Source organism: Brachypodium distachyon, chromosome 5 (genome assembly GCF_000005505.3).
Source record: "Brachypodium distachyon strain Bd21 chromosome 5, Brachypodium_distachyon_v3.0, whole genome shotgun sequence".
Taxonomy (NCBI): Eukaryota; Viridiplantae; Streptophyta; class Magnoliopsida; order Poales; family Poaceae; genus Brachypodium; species Brachypodium distachyon.
In genome coordinates this window covers 21,494,334-21,511,125 of record NC_016135.3, presented here as the reverse complement: position 1 = coordinate 21,511,125, position 16,792 = coordinate 21,494,334, and the positions used below count along the sequence as shown (strand labels likewise).

At 45.5% G+C, this 16,792-nt stretch overlaps 2 protein-coding genes across 2 annotated transcripts; one reads left to right on the top strand and one right to left on the bottom strand.

Moving 5' to 3' along the window:
- Positions 1 to 9,977: 9,977 nt before the first annotated feature.
- Positions 9,978 to 12,388, top strand: LOC100822704 (lysine histidine transporter-like 8). Its single transcript, XM_003580278.4, has 5 exons — positions 9,978 to 10,543; positions 10,668 to 10,804; positions 10,904 to 11,334; positions 11,468 to 11,599; positions 11,689 to 12,388. Exons 1-5 carry the CDS (start codon positions 10,197 to 10,199, stop codon positions 12,181 to 12,183), a joined length of 1,542 nt encoding a protein of 513 aa, XP_003580326.1. The 5' UTR covers positions 9,978 to 10,196; the 3' UTR covers positions 12,184 to 12,388.
- A 114-nt stretch (positions 12,389 to 12,502) lies between these two features.
- Positions 12,503 to 16,579, bottom strand: LOC100832012 (protein S-acyltransferase 10). The gene is made up of 11 exons (XM_003581479.4): positions 16,384 to 16,579; positions 16,173 to 16,287; positions 15,561 to 15,635; positions 15,385 to 15,456; positions 15,132 to 15,266; positions 14,967 to 15,000; positions 14,045 to 14,154; positions 13,516 to 13,602; positions 13,316 to 13,399; positions 13,055 to 13,120; positions 12,503 to 12,964 (listed from the first exon to the last, which is right to left on the bottom strand). The coding sequence occupies exons 1-11, from the start codon at positions 16,451 to 16,453 to the stop codon at positions 12,790 to 12,792; spliced, it is 1,023 nt and encodes a 340-aa protein (XP_003581527.1). The 5' UTR covers positions 16,454 to 16,579; the 3' UTR covers positions 12,503 to 12,789.
- Between the last annotated feature and the right edge of the window lie 213 nt (positions 16,580 to 16,792).

Here is a 16,792-nt window from a genome sequence, read left to right as displayed (position 1 = left end):
CCGACCATGCTTACCTTTTCTTTAGAGGGAGAGAGAGCTGCCTTGCTTACTCTTTGCGGAATATCCTTTTCTTTTTTTGAGCGAACTTTTCGGAATATCCAATGTCTCAATGCTTCATTTTTTTTTCTTTGAGAAAATGTGTCGATGCTTCGTGCTACTACACTATGGTCTTAAAAGGCATTTCTGTACAGGCCTGGTTTCCTGGCCTGTGTTTTGAGACTTGAGAGTGAGGATCCTGGCCTTTTCTTAACTGGCTTTTAAGCCCTCTCTCACACCAAGCCTACTTCGATTTCGGCCCATCTACCAAGGGGCGTGTGCGAATTGGGTTCGGCTAAGGCTTCGGGCTGCAGCTCGGTTGCTGGGCCGCCGTACGTTCTGTACAACCTTCATATTACACGGGCTGACTCTTTTTTTGCGGGGATATTTACATGGGCTGTCAATGCAAGAATTTCTCCTCGGCTTGACTTCGACCGCTCGCCTCTTCTCTCTCTCTCGATGTGAACTTCTGAAGTCGTGAATCAAAAAGAATCAGTTGAAAACTGAAAATGAATATCCGATCTCATATTGTCCTAAGTCTTCCCAACCTCCGTTTCCCTGCTCCCCCTTTTCTTGCCCCTTTTTCCTTCTTCTGCGCGCGAGCGACCAACACTCCGTGCCTTACACCAGCTACTCGATCCAATCCACCAGCCGATGAACTGATTTCCTCATGCAAACTTCTTCTGTGCAAGCGACCAACCCGACCCCTTTCAGGCAGATTCATTCCACCACATACCTGACAGAGTCCACGCTGTGGAGTCTTTTCGTTTCGCAGAGTCATAATTTACGTACGGTTGGTGTGCCTCGTTTCTATTCTCAAACACTTCATTAACCAGCACTGCGAGACCTGTTCACCCACCACGACGAACGGCAGCTGCGCAGGCAGATATTTTGCGCCAGTACACATACGCACTCAAACATGCGACCCAAGAAAGGGGGACACGAACATTCTTTTGTCAACCCCATCACTTTGGTTATTTTATCCACCTTTGTACTACGTACCTTTGGCCAAAATTTTCCTGTAAAGAATCACTACTTTAGTTATTTGTTCGGGGTCACTGGATTCGTCCTCCCTTTTTATGACGTGCATGATGGCCTCCGGACTAAGAATAGTCGTCGCGAACCGTGACCGGCTTCCCATCGATCCTTTTGTAAATGCGGGAGACAAACGCGCGTCGCGCATTCTGTCCTGGTTTGCCAATTCCCCGATTTGATAACGACTCGAGCAAAGGGAAACTTGATCAACCGGGACTGGCTAGACTTCATCATTTTGCTTCAGTGCGGTTGTTTGGTCGGGTATTTGGGTAGTAGTGTGGCAGGATAGGATCATAGGATCGACTTGAGCGTACGACAGCTTGGGATTGCGTAAGTACTTGCTATCACAAAACGAGCAATGCCACCACTTGAGGCACTAGCTGCTCCATGCCCCCATGGATTATCTGCTCGCGGGGAAACGAACGGAGATTAATTTACAGAATGCGATCGAGATAATCCATCTATTTTATTGACCACAAGGTCACGTCGGTTGTCCGTCCTGCTTACACGTGATGGGAACTCGATCGACGTTTCGGTACTATGATCATCATCCGATCATCGTACGTACGTACGTACGTACGCTTAAAGTTTGATGTGGTGTCGTGTGATGCTTTCAGCTGGGTGTGGCCTGATCGTTGAATTAAGCACGCATGCAGCACGACATTTGTCAATGGCATTGGAAATCGCCGCACCAAACATGCTGAACTTGGGCTCGCGCAATTGATTAGCCGTACTGCCAACGAGGTTGTTGATATGGACGCATCGGCCGGCGCATGCGTATCCTCCAACCATCTGTGCGTTGAGTTGGACACGCGTTCAGCCATGATTTTATACGAAGTCCGTGATGCTCCCAATTATATGCCCATGCATGTTTCCGCAGCAGTGGATTTGTACGTAGTTGGTTAACGTAATTGAGTAGGCGACGGCTGTGTGATCGGTCGCAGGTTCGCGGAGCCGGCTGTCGCTTTTGTTTTCCAGTGCCGTCGAGTCGGATCCATAATCCCCGATGAATTTTTTTTCTTTTCAGTGAAGAGGATGTTTTTGTTTGTTTCGTTATTATATGCGGGCCGAGGTGTTTCTAGGAAACACAGTAGGATAGGCTCTTACTGCAATACTACTGCATACTAAAATATGGAGTACTAAATTAATACATACTCTGTATGATTTACGTTGAAGTTGAACACACACGTGCTGGCTAGTGACCAGTACATACGATGGTCTCAAGAAGGTTAAGGAATGAAGACACACGTTTTATATATGCTTGTTCTTTTTAAAACACTTGGAGAGACCAGTGGACCAAGGTTATGATGCCATCAGCTCTTCCTTTTATTTCCATAGCAAAGTTTTATTTTTAAGTTGATATAGTCATGCGAGAATAAATAGAACGTAAATAGAATAGATACAGTAGTATTTCTTTCGGTCCAAAGGTTTTTGTTTTGTTTTGCGGGTAACTAGTCTGAAGGTGTTCAACCCATGATAATTTGGACAGACGGAAATAAGCGGCATAGACATATAGATGCTTTCAAAATATAAAGCCCGAAAGTATTTGAACAAATCAAGTCCATCCAACTTAGCAGGGTCGATTTCAATGAAGGTCCAAGTCCAACCAACTTAGCACGACCGAGTTGGACCTTTTTTGGGGATGCAAACGAAGAGCTCGATCTGTGTAGTCCGTACTCACGCGAGATGCAAGTCTCATCCAAACCGAGTCAGGTTACATTCACATGAGTTCTCGTAACACATTGCATGCTATCAAATGCAAATCTTACTAAATTCAACGCGACCATTCTGGAACTACTAATATAGACTTCAATCATGTGAATTGTCAATTTATCTGTAATTTTTATTCCAAATTTAATATAACAAATGAGTTATGTTCTTTTTATCCAACTTCTAGTTTCATATAAAACTATTTTCAATTTTTTTATTATGGACTTCATATGGAACATATGCACAAAAACAGCTCTTTGTTTTGAATTCTGTAAAAGAATAACTGAACTATTAAGCTCAACTTCCATTTTTCTCAAATTATCGCTTAAAGAGTAGTAATTTGGATTGAAATGCATACATACGTACATGTGTGGTGCTAGAGTATGGTTTCCTTCGCTATGAAACTTCCGTGTGCATGTAAATTTAGCTGTTCAAATCAAGACCAACGGGGTATATATTTTAGCCTATGTGAACAAGCGTGGTTGCTTCTTGTCTTTTGTTTTAATTACTTAAAAGATATTTATCAGATCTCTTAGGTCGGAAAGTATGAAGATAATTCTAGAAAAAAATAACTATATAGGCAATATATTATTAGATTTACTTGATAGAAACTAGTGCAAAAAATGCTAAAACATGAACTATATAATGACTCTGAATAGCATATCGTTCAAGTTACATGAGCAATACATGACACCGATGATTCGTTAAATGGTTGTGCAATTTATATAAGACTTATTAAAAAATATATATATATACCCTATATATATGTATGTATGTATAATAAAAACATTAAAATATATTTTATAAAATAAATATTAAATGTTATTTGTCCTCAAAAAATTTGTTTGCCACCCTTATCCTAATGCGTTATTGAAGCGGAGAGACGAAACTGTCTCTTGTGCGGAAGAGATGTCTTGAGAGATTGTAAAGAGCATCAATGCCACCTCTAATTTTAATGTTTCAATTCTCTCTTGTGCACCGCACCACACCGCCTTCATCTTCCCCAAATGCTTCCTCTTTTTGTGCCTCTGATTTCACCCGAACCCTTCTTCTCCCCAGATTCCCTCTAATTCCACTGATTAATGGAGTGAGATCCTGGAATTGGCATTGACGAAGACGTCACCTCGGGTGCTGGTGAGGGGCTCGTCTCGTCTGCGCCCGGCAGGCCAAAACCCTAGCCAACTCCGGCAAGGGTCCGGATCCGATTCGGCGAGAAGAGATGAGCCCATCTCACAACCGCCACTCGTCGAAGTTGCTGTCGGGGCTGCTCGACGAACTCTTCCTCGAGATCCTCCTCCGCATCCCGCCGGACCGGCCGGAATGCCTCCTCCGCGCCTCCCTCGCCAGCAAGGCCTGGCGCCTCGCCCTCTCTGACCCCGCCTTCTGCCGCCGGTACTGGGACTTCCACCGCACGCCACCCTTTCTGGGCTTCTTCTATGGATGGTACAACGTGAACGAGCCCTCATCGCTCGGCTGCTTCGCCCCCACTACGGCCTTTCGTCTGCGCTCTTCCCTGAGCCTCAACTGGAGGTGATCAACGCCCGCTATGCCCGTGCTCTCTTCTTGGATTATTCACGCCAGGACTTGGTCGTCTGGGACCCCCTGACCAACGACCAGTGCCGCGTGCCCTTGCCCTTGACACCCTTGATAGCCAACTGTGCGTTGCTCTGTGCCACGGCAGGCTGCGACCACAGTGGCTGCCGCAGTGACCCGTTCCTTCTTTTGGCGTTCGGGTACCGTCACAGCACGAAAACCATGACTGCATGTGCCTACTCCTCACAGGATGGTGCCTGAAGCAACATGGCCTCTGTTGAGCACCAAGAAGATTTTGATCTTGTCCCACCGTTACCGCGGGGCAACATTCTTGTAGAAATCACAGTGTACATCATCTCGGGAACTGCTGTCATCAGGTAAATCATGGAAGACCGGCGACTAGAGGTGATCGACATGCCGTCTGGGTCTCACCACCATGAATCCAGTGTCCTCCGAAAGACGGAGGATGGCACCCTGGAGTTCGCTAGCCTGCAAGAGTCCAAACTACACCTATGATCGAGGATGGCCGGTTGTGACGGAGCCATGGTGTGGGCACAAGACAGAGTCATTGACCTCGAGACGGTGCTCCCTATTCGTGGCCTCTCAAGCAACCCACTTCTGGAGGTTCTTCTGGTCCTTCCTTCCATCCCTCCAAGAAAACAGTATTCTATACAAAGAAATAATCGAAATTTAAAATTATACAAAAATTATGGTATAGTTATACAAAAGAAGAGAGAAATGAAATACCATTACCTCCGAACCATCTTTCGTTTTATACTCATTCATACAACGAGATCGCACATATGTCTTTCCCTCTGCATATTTCATGATTTTCAATATGGATCTCTTGTATACACATTTGTTTGTTTCAACTATAAAACGTGTTTGCCATTTTTCGGTTGAAATATGTAAGTGGAGAACAAGGTATGCAACTCCATCCGTTTTGTACTGCTCGAGCTCCTCGAAACACTCCTTTGTGTATATACAATGGAATACACATTACTTGGCAATAAATAGTGTGGATTATTGATCCATTGGGACAATATGTCCTCAATCTCTTCATCTGAAAAGACCTACAAGAGACAAAATGATGAGGCACAACATATTTGAGTTTCACCATTATGCTATATGCTTCATGAAGTACCTTGGCAAGATTTGAGTTTTACCATTGCGCTATATGCTTTATGAAGTACCTTGGCAAGTATGATTATGTCATTACATGTCATCATATTACTAGACGATACTTGGTTGCCCTATACAACTATTTTTTATCAATGTACAGTAGATGAGTTGTTATGAGTAATATCTAGTTGTACCTTTAGCTGTCATTTAGCATGCTACTAGTTGTCATCTATACCAATATATTAAATTGGAATTGGTGGTGAGGACCGCGGGCGTGTTGCCCGTACGTCCCGTCTCTCACCCAAAATCCCAATCTGTTCGTGGCCACCCCCATTATGTCTACTCATGTCAAGTCAAACATGAAATCGCCCAAAATCCCGATCTCTCCAACACGAACTGATCGAGCCATGGATCTGGATCCAAATCCCCTGATCTCTTCCTCGCCCAGCCTCCTCCTCGCACGCCCGCCCCGATCCGCCTCCTCCTCGCACACGGCACTCCCCGGCCACTATCTGCCTCATCGATCACCTGCGACATGCTTTGCCCGCTCGTCCTAGCTAGTCCTTCCTGTCGCCATATGCCGCGCAGGCGCTCCCTGCGCCCATCCCAGTCCTTCATGTCTCCATATGGCACGTCGCTCAGGTGCTCCCTGTGCTAATCCCGTCCGGATTGGAGGCCGGCTCCTCCTCGACGGGGTGACAGCGCGCCAGATCGAAGGTCACGGCGGTACCGGACCTGAGAACCATGCAGGGAGGATGCAGAGAGTGATGAGAGGGAGCGCAGTTGGGGATGCGACGCCGAGAGAGATAGAGATCGACGGGGGAGAGGAGAAGTGTTGGCGAGAAGATCGATGGTTGCAATCGTGCAGGTGCACAAAGAGGTCAAGGGGAAGAGGAAGGACTACGATTGGGACTTTGGGCGTAGGAGAGGGAGCCGATGCTGGCCTGCGGGCCGGTTTGTAGGGAGTAGAGCATGCCGAATTGGGCTCATGTGCTAGGCTGGCCGGGTATACGGGTTTGCGGGTCCGGATCTGGCCATACCAATTGCAGACCCGCGGGTTACTTTTTACTAAATCCACATGCTAATTGGGTCAAAACCGGTCAGACATCTGGGTATCGGGTCCTCGTTACTATCATAGTTTTATATTATGGGGAGCGGGAGGTCGTGTTGTACGTCTTCTTAACCAATTATTAGCTTGAATTTTTCTATGAATAATTATCAACTTGAATTGTGGAATTGAGTTTTCATAGAATACTTTTCAATTCAAAGTATGCTCTTGAAACACATTAAGCTTACATCATAATCGATTCTAGACATATATGCTCATGAAACACAACAAGCTTTAAATTGGCATTTTGATACATTTTTCATTGTTCCGCCGCAGTGCACGCGTCTCTTACTACTCTTAGTTATATGTGACTTGTATAAGGCTTTAGGGCCTATAAATAGACGCAATTTCTCCTGGTTTTGTAAGTTTTATGTAACCACTATCTGATGAAGAGAACTTGATGTTCCTATTAAAGATCTTGGACTAGATCTGTTCTTTGAGCTTTGGATTAAGCTCTTCTTGTCTGCGGATTCAGACTCTTAGGGCTTTATTTACTAGCACTTGAAGCTGTCCTTTAACATTTTGTGCGAAAACTACCTACCAGCACCTTGCAGTTGTTCCTCCAATATATTCTTATTGAAATTTCACCTTTCCAGCCAATTTCTACATTCTCGAGCATCACGAACAATTCTTTCATGCTCTTACATTGATGATGAGAACCTTTTAGCTTGGCGTGACTTACGCTAGCTAAATTTCAGTACCCAGCTATTCGAGGATTTTAAATCCCTGCGAATCCAACTATTGGATGTACTCAACATTTTGAGGACGTGCCGATTGACCGAACTTTCTTATGTTATCTCGCAACCTAGTAGGGTCTTTATAGTTATCTCAATGGAGTTATAGGGAATATGTCGCTTCCATGCAGGGTTTGCATTGCTGAGGTTAAACGAATTCCAACCAGAAACCTATATATTTGTTGTGTTGTCCTTGAAACCATACCTCCAAAACTTCTTTCTGATATCTGAACATCATCTCTTGCTTAACTTCGATGACTCATGACAGTATAAGTATATATATTAAAATCAATTTAAAAATTTGATGAAAATAAGAGATTATCTTTTATTTAATTAAGAGATGATATGCATTCTTCTCTCTTTCAAAGTCAGCAGTTACACTGCATGAACATTGTGCATGCATGACCGGGCCCTCTTCTTTTCGGTTGAAACTTCTCCAGCAACTAGCTTCAGTTTCTGAATAATCTCTTAAAAAGTGTGATGAAAATAAGAGATTATCTCTTATTTAAGAGATGACATGCACTTTTCTCTCTATCAAAGTCAGCAGTTACACTGCACGGCCATTGTGCATGCCTGACCGGGCCCTCTTCTCTTCGGCTACAACTTCTCCAGAAACTCGCTTCAGTTTAGTTTCCAAGGGAAGATCTTGACACAAGAAGCCTTGAGAAATTGTTTGTCCTGTTCTTTTAGCTCTTGAGGTTTGAACTTATTGTCTTGTCCGAGTTTCCGTAATGCCCTTGAACTTCAATTGATTCATGAATTCATATATCATTTTGGATTGTCTTACATTATTGGACAATTAAGCAATAGTACGAATTTAAAAGATAATGAAATGCCAAATTACATAAGATGGTTTATGGTTACCCACAGGAAACCATATATAGTTATCCAAGTAGGACCATGTCCATTTGTAACTGCATGTTTTTCACACACAGAATAAAGCTAAAACATTTAATTCCAGGCGATAACACAAAGCTAATACTCCCTCCGTTTTTCTAAGTAAGGCGCCTAAATTTTCCAACGAATTGCCAGAATATAAGGCGCGCAGCCGCGGAGGAAAAAAATGTCTGCCGTTGCATGCGTGGAGAGAAGCCAGGAAGTTGCATGCACGTTCGTTGCTGCTAATCGTGGGCTAATTGCGGCTGCCGGCGGCGGTTGCAAGCGGCAGATTCAGTGCAAAAGCGGCAGTTGCATGCGGGAGACCATAGGATGCGCATGTCAGTTCGGTGCGTCAAGGCTGCGTTAATATTTGCGCTAAAATTTACACGTCCTATATATAAAAACGGAGGGAGTACCTCTTATCAAGTTTATAAAACATTGAATGCATGCATTCATTTTTCTTTTGGAAAATACACTAACATGCATCACAAAGAAGTTCATCTTCAATATGTAAGCATTAATTACTCAATAATCAATCAAATAGTTATAGATCGTAGCAAAACTATCTTAACACTGGCCACGAAAATCATGAATATTGAGATAGATCAGTACAATTTCTTTTCTAAAATCATGATAACATATCAAGAAAATATTTAATTTGGCAATTCCATGTGCTTGAAAAAAAAACTTGGTCAAACTCATCGAAACTGAGACTGTAGCATAGAAATACGCCGAGTTGCTTTTAACAAGGCAAATAAAAAGGGCAATTCTATCATACTATCTTAGGTAGTGTTTGGTTGCTATAACACGGTGTCTTTGGGTTGCGTTGACTAGCGTATGAAGCTTTTCATGGTATCAAAGTCAAGAGGTCTCGAGTTCGAGACCCGGTTGTCACAATTAAATTGCATCGCACTTTCGATCCACGTTTAGGCCTGCGAGAGTCACACGTGAGGGGGGGGGGGGGGGGGGAGGGTGTTGAAGTATAAGTGGATTGCCCAATCCCTTTCATCAGATTGGTCTTTTGGTTGCGTTAGCTAGCGCATGAAGCTCTTCAGAATGTACTGGAATCGTTCCAGATTTGACGATGATTCTTGTGTTTGGTTTAAAATATAGAAATAGCTAGAACCATATGGAATATTCTCCCAACATGTTGAACCATATGGTAGTAACTTAAAATGGAATGTTCTCCCAAGTAGAACTAGCTAGTGGTTTGAGGTACGCGTTTGGTTCCCAAAATATAGAAAACTAAAATCATTTCATTCCATTTCATTTTTGTAAGAATAAAACCTTTTAAAGTAGCCCCTACTTCCGTCATAACGGGCGTAGCTGTAGTAACGAAGATTTGGCATATAGCTTAGCGTCCGCTTCACGAGAAGTCGAGAAGCACCATTGATCGATAACGCTAGCTATGTCGATCCGCTAGCTAGAGCCAGCTATCTTAAGACGGGTCAGGCAAGATCACTCCAGTGGCCGGCTCTGGCCGCACCAAGCTGAAACAACAGATCACGATGCATTCATAATAGAGTTACTGATACACGTCACTCCATCCAACCTTTGCACAAACAAAGGCCAGACTCGTCCGGCCAGATCACTCGATACACTGACCAAAGTAACACACCACCGGCAATGCTAGCTTTGCCCGTCGATCGGGCCTGCTGGGTGTAGAGCATACATCAATCATGGCCAACATGCACTCGTCTGCATGATCGTGTCGCCCCTTGAAAACAGCATTGGCTTTCAGGATAGCTAGCTAGAACCCAAACCCCTGCCTACCCAGCTCCCACGATGCACGTTCACACCTGCAGGACGACTAGTCAAACCCTTCAGCATTTCACCAACCGCGATCGAGCGCGCGCCCGGCCCAAACCACCTATAAATCTCTCCCGTGCCGTTGCGTCAAGCACTCAAGCCTCGCCGGCCGGAATCAACACCCAACACCAAAGCGCCGACACGTCGCGGGTCACGTAGCTACTAGCCGTGTGGGTACGGCCACCGGGCCCGCCGCCGCACGCTTGTCGTCGTCCAAGGAAGAGCAAGTGATGGCGAGCAGCAGCGAGGCGATTCGCTCCGCGCCGCCGACGCCGCGGACGCCGCAGGTGGCCGCGCCGCCGTCGCAGATACACTCCCCGTCCCCGGCGGCCGGCAGGTCGCCTCTGCGCGCGTCGCTGACGCCGCTGGCCAGCCCCGTGAGGAAAGCCATGGCGAGCGTGAAGGGTTACCTGGAGGAAGTGGGACACATCACGCGGCTCGCCGACCCGCGCGACGCCTGGCTCCCCATCACCGCGTCCAGGAGCGGCAACGCCTACTACGCCGCCTTCCACAGCCTCAGCTCCGGCATCGGCTTCCAGGCCCTCGTGCTCCCCGCCGCCTTCGCCTCCCTCGGATGGTATGCACACGCCCGCACGTACTCGATCACTATTGATGCTCCGATCGTATATATCCTTGATTTGTTCCAAACCGTGTGCCAGATGATGATAGATGTGTGCCCCTTTGATTGATTCTTGCTGCAGGACCTGGGCGATCATCTGCCTGACGGTGGCATTCGTGTGGCAGCTCTACACGCTGCGGCTGCTCGTCAACCTCCACGAGCCCGTCCCCGGCGGCACGCGCTACAGCCGCTACATGCACCTCGCCACGACCGTGTTCGGTGAGCTCCCGTAGTGATCGGTGTCATCCCACGCGCTTCGTCTCTCAGACTTAATTATAACACGGCAACTTAACGTTCCTTTCCGTTGATCTAATTCAGGTGAGAAGTGGGGCAAGATCCTGGCGCTGCTCCCGACGATGTACCTGTCGGCGGGCATCTGCACGGCGCTCATCATCGTGGGCGGGGGAAGCATGAAGATCCTCTTCAGCATCGCCTGCGGGCCGGCGCAGCCTTCTTCTTCGCCTACCACCGTGGAGTGGTACGTGGTGTTCATCTGCGTGGCCGTGGTGATCTCGCAGCTGCCCAACCTCAACTCCATCGCGGGCGTCTCGCTGGTCGCCGCCACGGCGGCGGTCGGCTACTGCACCATGATCTGGGCCGTGTCCGTGGCCAAGGGCAGGGTGTCCGGCGTGTCCTACGACGTCCCGGACAGGGCCACCAGCGACGTGGACAGGACCATCGCCGTCCTCAATGGCCTTGGCATCATCGCTTTCGCTTTCAGGGGGCACAATCTCGTGCTCGAGATTCAGGTAAATGTCCGCGAAAACAGGACCTTTACTTTTCTTTTCCTCGGTGGATGCGGTCCGTTGCTGCTCGTGCCCACTGAAAAATAGTCAAGAAATAAAGCCGCTGAGTGAGTGTGCTCTTCGCTTTGATTTGCAGGGCACAATGCCGTCCACTCTGAAACATCCTTCTCACGTGCCGATGTGGAAGGGCGTCAAGTTCGCCTACGTCATCGTCGCCTTCTGCTTGTACCCTGTCGCCATCGGTGGCTTCTGGGCTTACGGCAACCAGGTCCATACAACATTCCCAAAAATTTCAGTAACTTGGGCTGCGTGTATCTCTAATCTAACTCTACTGCTCGTTTCGACTTACTTCTGCAGATGCCTCCGAACGGGATCCTGAGCGCGCTGTACAAGTTCCACAGCCGGGACGTGTCCCGGCTCATCGTGGGCCTGGCGACGCTGCTGGTGGTCGTCAACTGCCTGACCACGTTCCAGATCTACGCCATGCCGGTGTTCGACAACATGGAGGCCGGGTACGTGCACAAGAAGAACAAGCCGTGCCCGTGGTGGCTGCGCGCGGGCTTCCGCGCCTTGTTCGGGGCCATCAACCTCCTCATCGCCGTGGCGCTGCCGTTCCTCTCCGAGCTCGCGGGGCTCCTGGGCGGAATCTCGCTGCCGGTCACGCTGGCCTACCCGTGCTTCATGTGGGTGGCCATCATGAAGCCGCAACGGGGCACAGGGATGTGGTGCCTCAACTGGGCGCTGGGAAGCCTCGGCATGGGCCTCAGCTTCGCCCTCATTGTTGGGAACCTGTGGGGGCTCATCGACAGGGGCCTGCATGTGCAGTTCTTCAAGCCTGCGGATTTCCAGTAGTTAAGATCGTGAACGCAAAGTTTTATCGACCAATGGAATGCACATTACGATGTACTAATGTTGTGTGTACTTTTCTTCTTTCTTCATGAGAAATATACGGTGCCAGTGTATTGTAACCTGAAACGTTGACTCTTTGATCAGAAGCAAAGCTGAATTAACGTTTCATCGATCATGCCATGGATTAGCTGTTACAAATGCTTGATTAGTTGCTTGTGGCCACGTTGTTTTCAGTGTCTTGAAGCTTTCAAATCAGCATGTATCCATGTATATATAACGATAACTAAGGATGGCACATAAGAACAAAAGGAACAATCAGGTATAGAACGAACAAGTTCTCTGTAATGCATTTGAACATAAGAGCTGCTTTCCCAGACCAATTTGTTCTATCACAGATGCGTGATGAAGTTCTCGATTCGTTAGAGGCTGCACAATGTATAACAAAAATCCAGATTTGAGCATATCAGGTAAATCTAATGGCATCGTTTAACCCAGATGCACTACCTATGAGACGAAAAGGCCACATATACTGTACATGAATAGTGAGACACAGGTACTCATATTATTCTTGTATTAAACTAAACTAATGATTTCACATACTAACACATCCTAACAGCATCGGCAGCAGATTACATCTCGGCATGTGTATGGTCTAGCTCTGGCTTCTAGTTCCTCCAGTGGGGGCACTGCTTCCAGAACATATCCCTCCGGTCTAGACAGGCAAAGGTCGTAGAGGTTCCGGCAAATACCTTTGCTGAAGGGATAGACTGTCAGAGGAACTCCCCTGAAAGTGGTGTTCCATTGATTCGTTACCAAACACAAACAAATATAAAAACAAAACTGCTAATCTACAGCCACTCTAATACGGTAATACCTTAGGTAAGAAATTCGCTTCTTTCTGGCAATCTCATATGTTGTTTGGTTGGTAAGAGCAAGGTAACTGCAGATATGCAAAAGCTTGTGAATACAATAATCACCCCCAAAGGGTATATTTATTTTCATCCAGTTATATATAAAAAAACTTAAAGTTGATCATTGTTGTTTATTTTTCTTCCAATTATCGTCTGCTGCATAGTACGTTGAGAAGGCTAGAAAAACTCAGCTTATTGTGAATATAAAGGCAAAAAAAGCTTACGTGTGCAATATCAATAAGATCAGCAAAACTATCGTTATTAATGACAATGCTACCAACAGTATCAAACCAGTCAAACCCTTCAACCTGTCCATAAAAAAAGGTTTCCAGATAAGATGTGTGGGAGCGCAATTAAAGACCGAACCCAAGAAAATTCTAATGAGTCAAAAAATTAGATTTACAAAAGTGTAAAATCAACATACCAGGACTCGTTGATATCCACATGTAAGAATTGGATGTAGAGAGCAACAGTCCAAGTAGCTAAAATTGCTTGTTCCAATACATACCACCTAAAAAACGTTAACTGTGAAATAAGAATAGCCGGATTGGCTTACACTGTACCATAAAATAAAACATCATAGCATTACATATGCATATTCACATGCATCAGCAGAAGAATTTAGAGTTCTCTTTTAAGGAATACATATTGATAGAACATTATTTTTAAAATAAATAAATAAATGGAGGACGCCTGCAAATTCTAATATCGGGAAGAATTCTTGAGTCCAATAATCATTGTTTTATTCTCATTATTTTTCTTTCGTAAAAAACAGTTGCACTGTCATCGGCTAGCTTTGATTACAAAATAACCAGGAGTCCAGGATCACAAAAGTCCTGAAAGGGCACATTGCAAATCTACATGTGCTTTGCTTATGAATCAGTATAACCCCAACGGGAGGAATCAGGAATGTGGTAATGATAAACTGCACAATAAGCAAATCCAGAACTCACCAAAACCGGCAATGATTTCTTTTGCCGATGCATGTTCCAAGCCATGCACAGTGATGATCAAATTGGAGAACACATTTCTCACAGTCATGACAGTGCTTGGTGCGTGGTGGCTGTAAAAAAGGTTGTCAACAACATACAGATGAGATTTAGACCGTCAGCATAGATGGTACATCAGTTATTCATGAATAATTCATATGAATGTGACAGAGATATTTGAGAAGAAATAACGATCAGATCATGATTTCCATGTTACCCTGACTAAGCCAATAATGCTCAATTAGTTCCTTTTGTCATGTTTAAGTAGATTGTGAGATTGGTAAATACTAATGAAGCATGAAGTTATAGAAACTCTTCTTGTGGTCTGAAATAAGTGAACTATGCACACGACAAATAAGATTATCATCTCAAATAAAACACAAGTTATTAGCTGGGTGCAATGAGGATATTGATTGGCAGTAACATAATTGTATGACTCACTCTGTTTTTTTTAGAAAAACTAGAAGATTAACACATTACTTCCCATACGGCCATAACTACTCCTGTCATACATTAACAGTATCAAGTACAGCTTCCTAGCTAGGTACTAAAGCAAGAGCATCAAACACATGGCATAATAAGGGCATCGAACATATTAGGCATACCACAAGACTTTCTTAGTTGCTTTCAACTAATCATTATATAATTAAGACCCTTTAAAAAAAACCATGTTTGAAAATAATAGGTCAGCTGATTTTCGTTTCCATTTTCCTTTTTTGCTCAAATCAGTTAGTTAGTTATGTTTGTTGCTGTAAGCACTAACATCAAGATTACAAGCCGGTAATATTGCTGAACATTATCACAGAGAACTACAAGTTATTTATCATCGCGATGACTACAGAGAACATCACACTAGCTCTGCAAATTTAGAAAACTCAAGGTTTACCTGAATGAGATGGCAGTGAGAGCAAGTCAAATCCCTAATTAAAATAGAAGCATAAAACCATATCACAGAAAGAAATTACATGCAAATATATATTGAAAACTGTGTCTCAGAAGGTGGGGGGGGGGGGGGGGGGGGCGGGATATTTTCAAAGGCCTAAAAGTTTACCTGCTGGATGACCCAGGAGGATATAGATCCATCAATGCCAGGAACGACGAAGGTATAGTGGGCTGGGCAATTTGTTGCTCTATTTTGCTGCGACTCATGGCAGAATTTAAGCTTCTGTTTTTTGAACTGGCCTGTCTTTTCTTAATCATAAAAAGTTGCATTTTAGTTTAGCATAAAGCCTCAGCAGTCTGCAGGCTCCAGGACTCTATGTATATCCGATCATAAGGCAACACAAAAGAACTTACGACATTACTTTGAGAGAGTCGCTGTATTAATGAAGGTTGCATGCATCCCTGATCCAGCCCTCAACATATCACCCACATACCTAGCACCAAAAGGACCAAAGGAAGTGCAATGTAAAAGGTATCCTGCTCCTACATACAGTGTCCTTCCTCTAGGGAAAATATAACGCTGACAAGGATCAATTACCCTGGACATGAATTAGCTGTATACAAGTATTGCACCAAGGTAAGCAGTACCAACGCTCCATATAAATTCATGCACCTGGCATCAAAAGTGAACTGTAGAAAGACTAAAGAGAGATGGCCAATAAGATGCCTTCTAGATAAGAACATGCTAATGATAAACAGAGAGATAAATCTATCATAACATGTGAATTGCCAATATCCATGATAAATAAGCTGACTAACCCTAGTAGCCACTCAGTGATCAGTACTAATAATTCTCAAAAAACTCAGGCACCCACGCACATAGAAATTTGGGTTCATCCCACAATGACAGCTTGCTCTCGGGCTGTCAACTCAGACCAGTAATTTCATATGACTCCTGCCAGAACGACTACATTGCGAGCAGAACATCCACCATAACTATTTTTCCCTCAAAAGTAAAGCAGGTCACGAGATAAGACAAACCGATGGCACAACGAAATTGTAGCTGGGAAGAGCACTAATTGCAAGCAAGGGCTAGGAGCAAATCGACTCAACACAGCTTATACAAATGTAATCTAAGCAAGCATACACATTTCATAAACACAAAAAAAGATGAGGAGAAAGAGAGGAGGTGGGGTGGGAGCGGTTATACCATTTATCCTGACGGATTTGCCTCCGGAGGGTCGGATCGAGCAGGAAGACGGCGCCGATGAACAGCACATGCAGCAGCAACACGATTACCTTGGGACACCTAAACGGCTTCCTCCCTGCGCGCAAATCCCCAAGCCCCCGATCAGACCCTTGCCGGGAAGTACCCCACCACGACCAAATCGAACCAAACGAGAACCGCAGAGAGTACGGACCGTGACGTTGGGGCTGCGGCGGGGCTCCGATGCCAGCAGAAGGATCGCTGGGCCCTCCGCAGCACGGCATCTTCGCGGCCGCACCGACGGGAGGCGGAGGAAGGAGGTGGCGATGGTTCCCGGTGGTCGGGAATTCGCGGGAGGTGGAGCTTCGGGAAGGAGGAGCCGGGATGCTACCACGGTGGGAAAGCCCACCTAGCGTGAAGCCGACTGCGTATCTTTCAGCCCAATTAATCAGCCTATACAGTTCTTAGGATGGGCCAAGTAAAGGAATCCAAATTCGCCCATTAGTCCAGCACCCCAATGGCCTAAAGCAAGCCCAAATAGAATTCATTTACATTACCGCCGCAGGCCGCACCGCCGCACCCGCATTGCAAATTTGCAACAACCTGCTCAATGAAGACAAAAA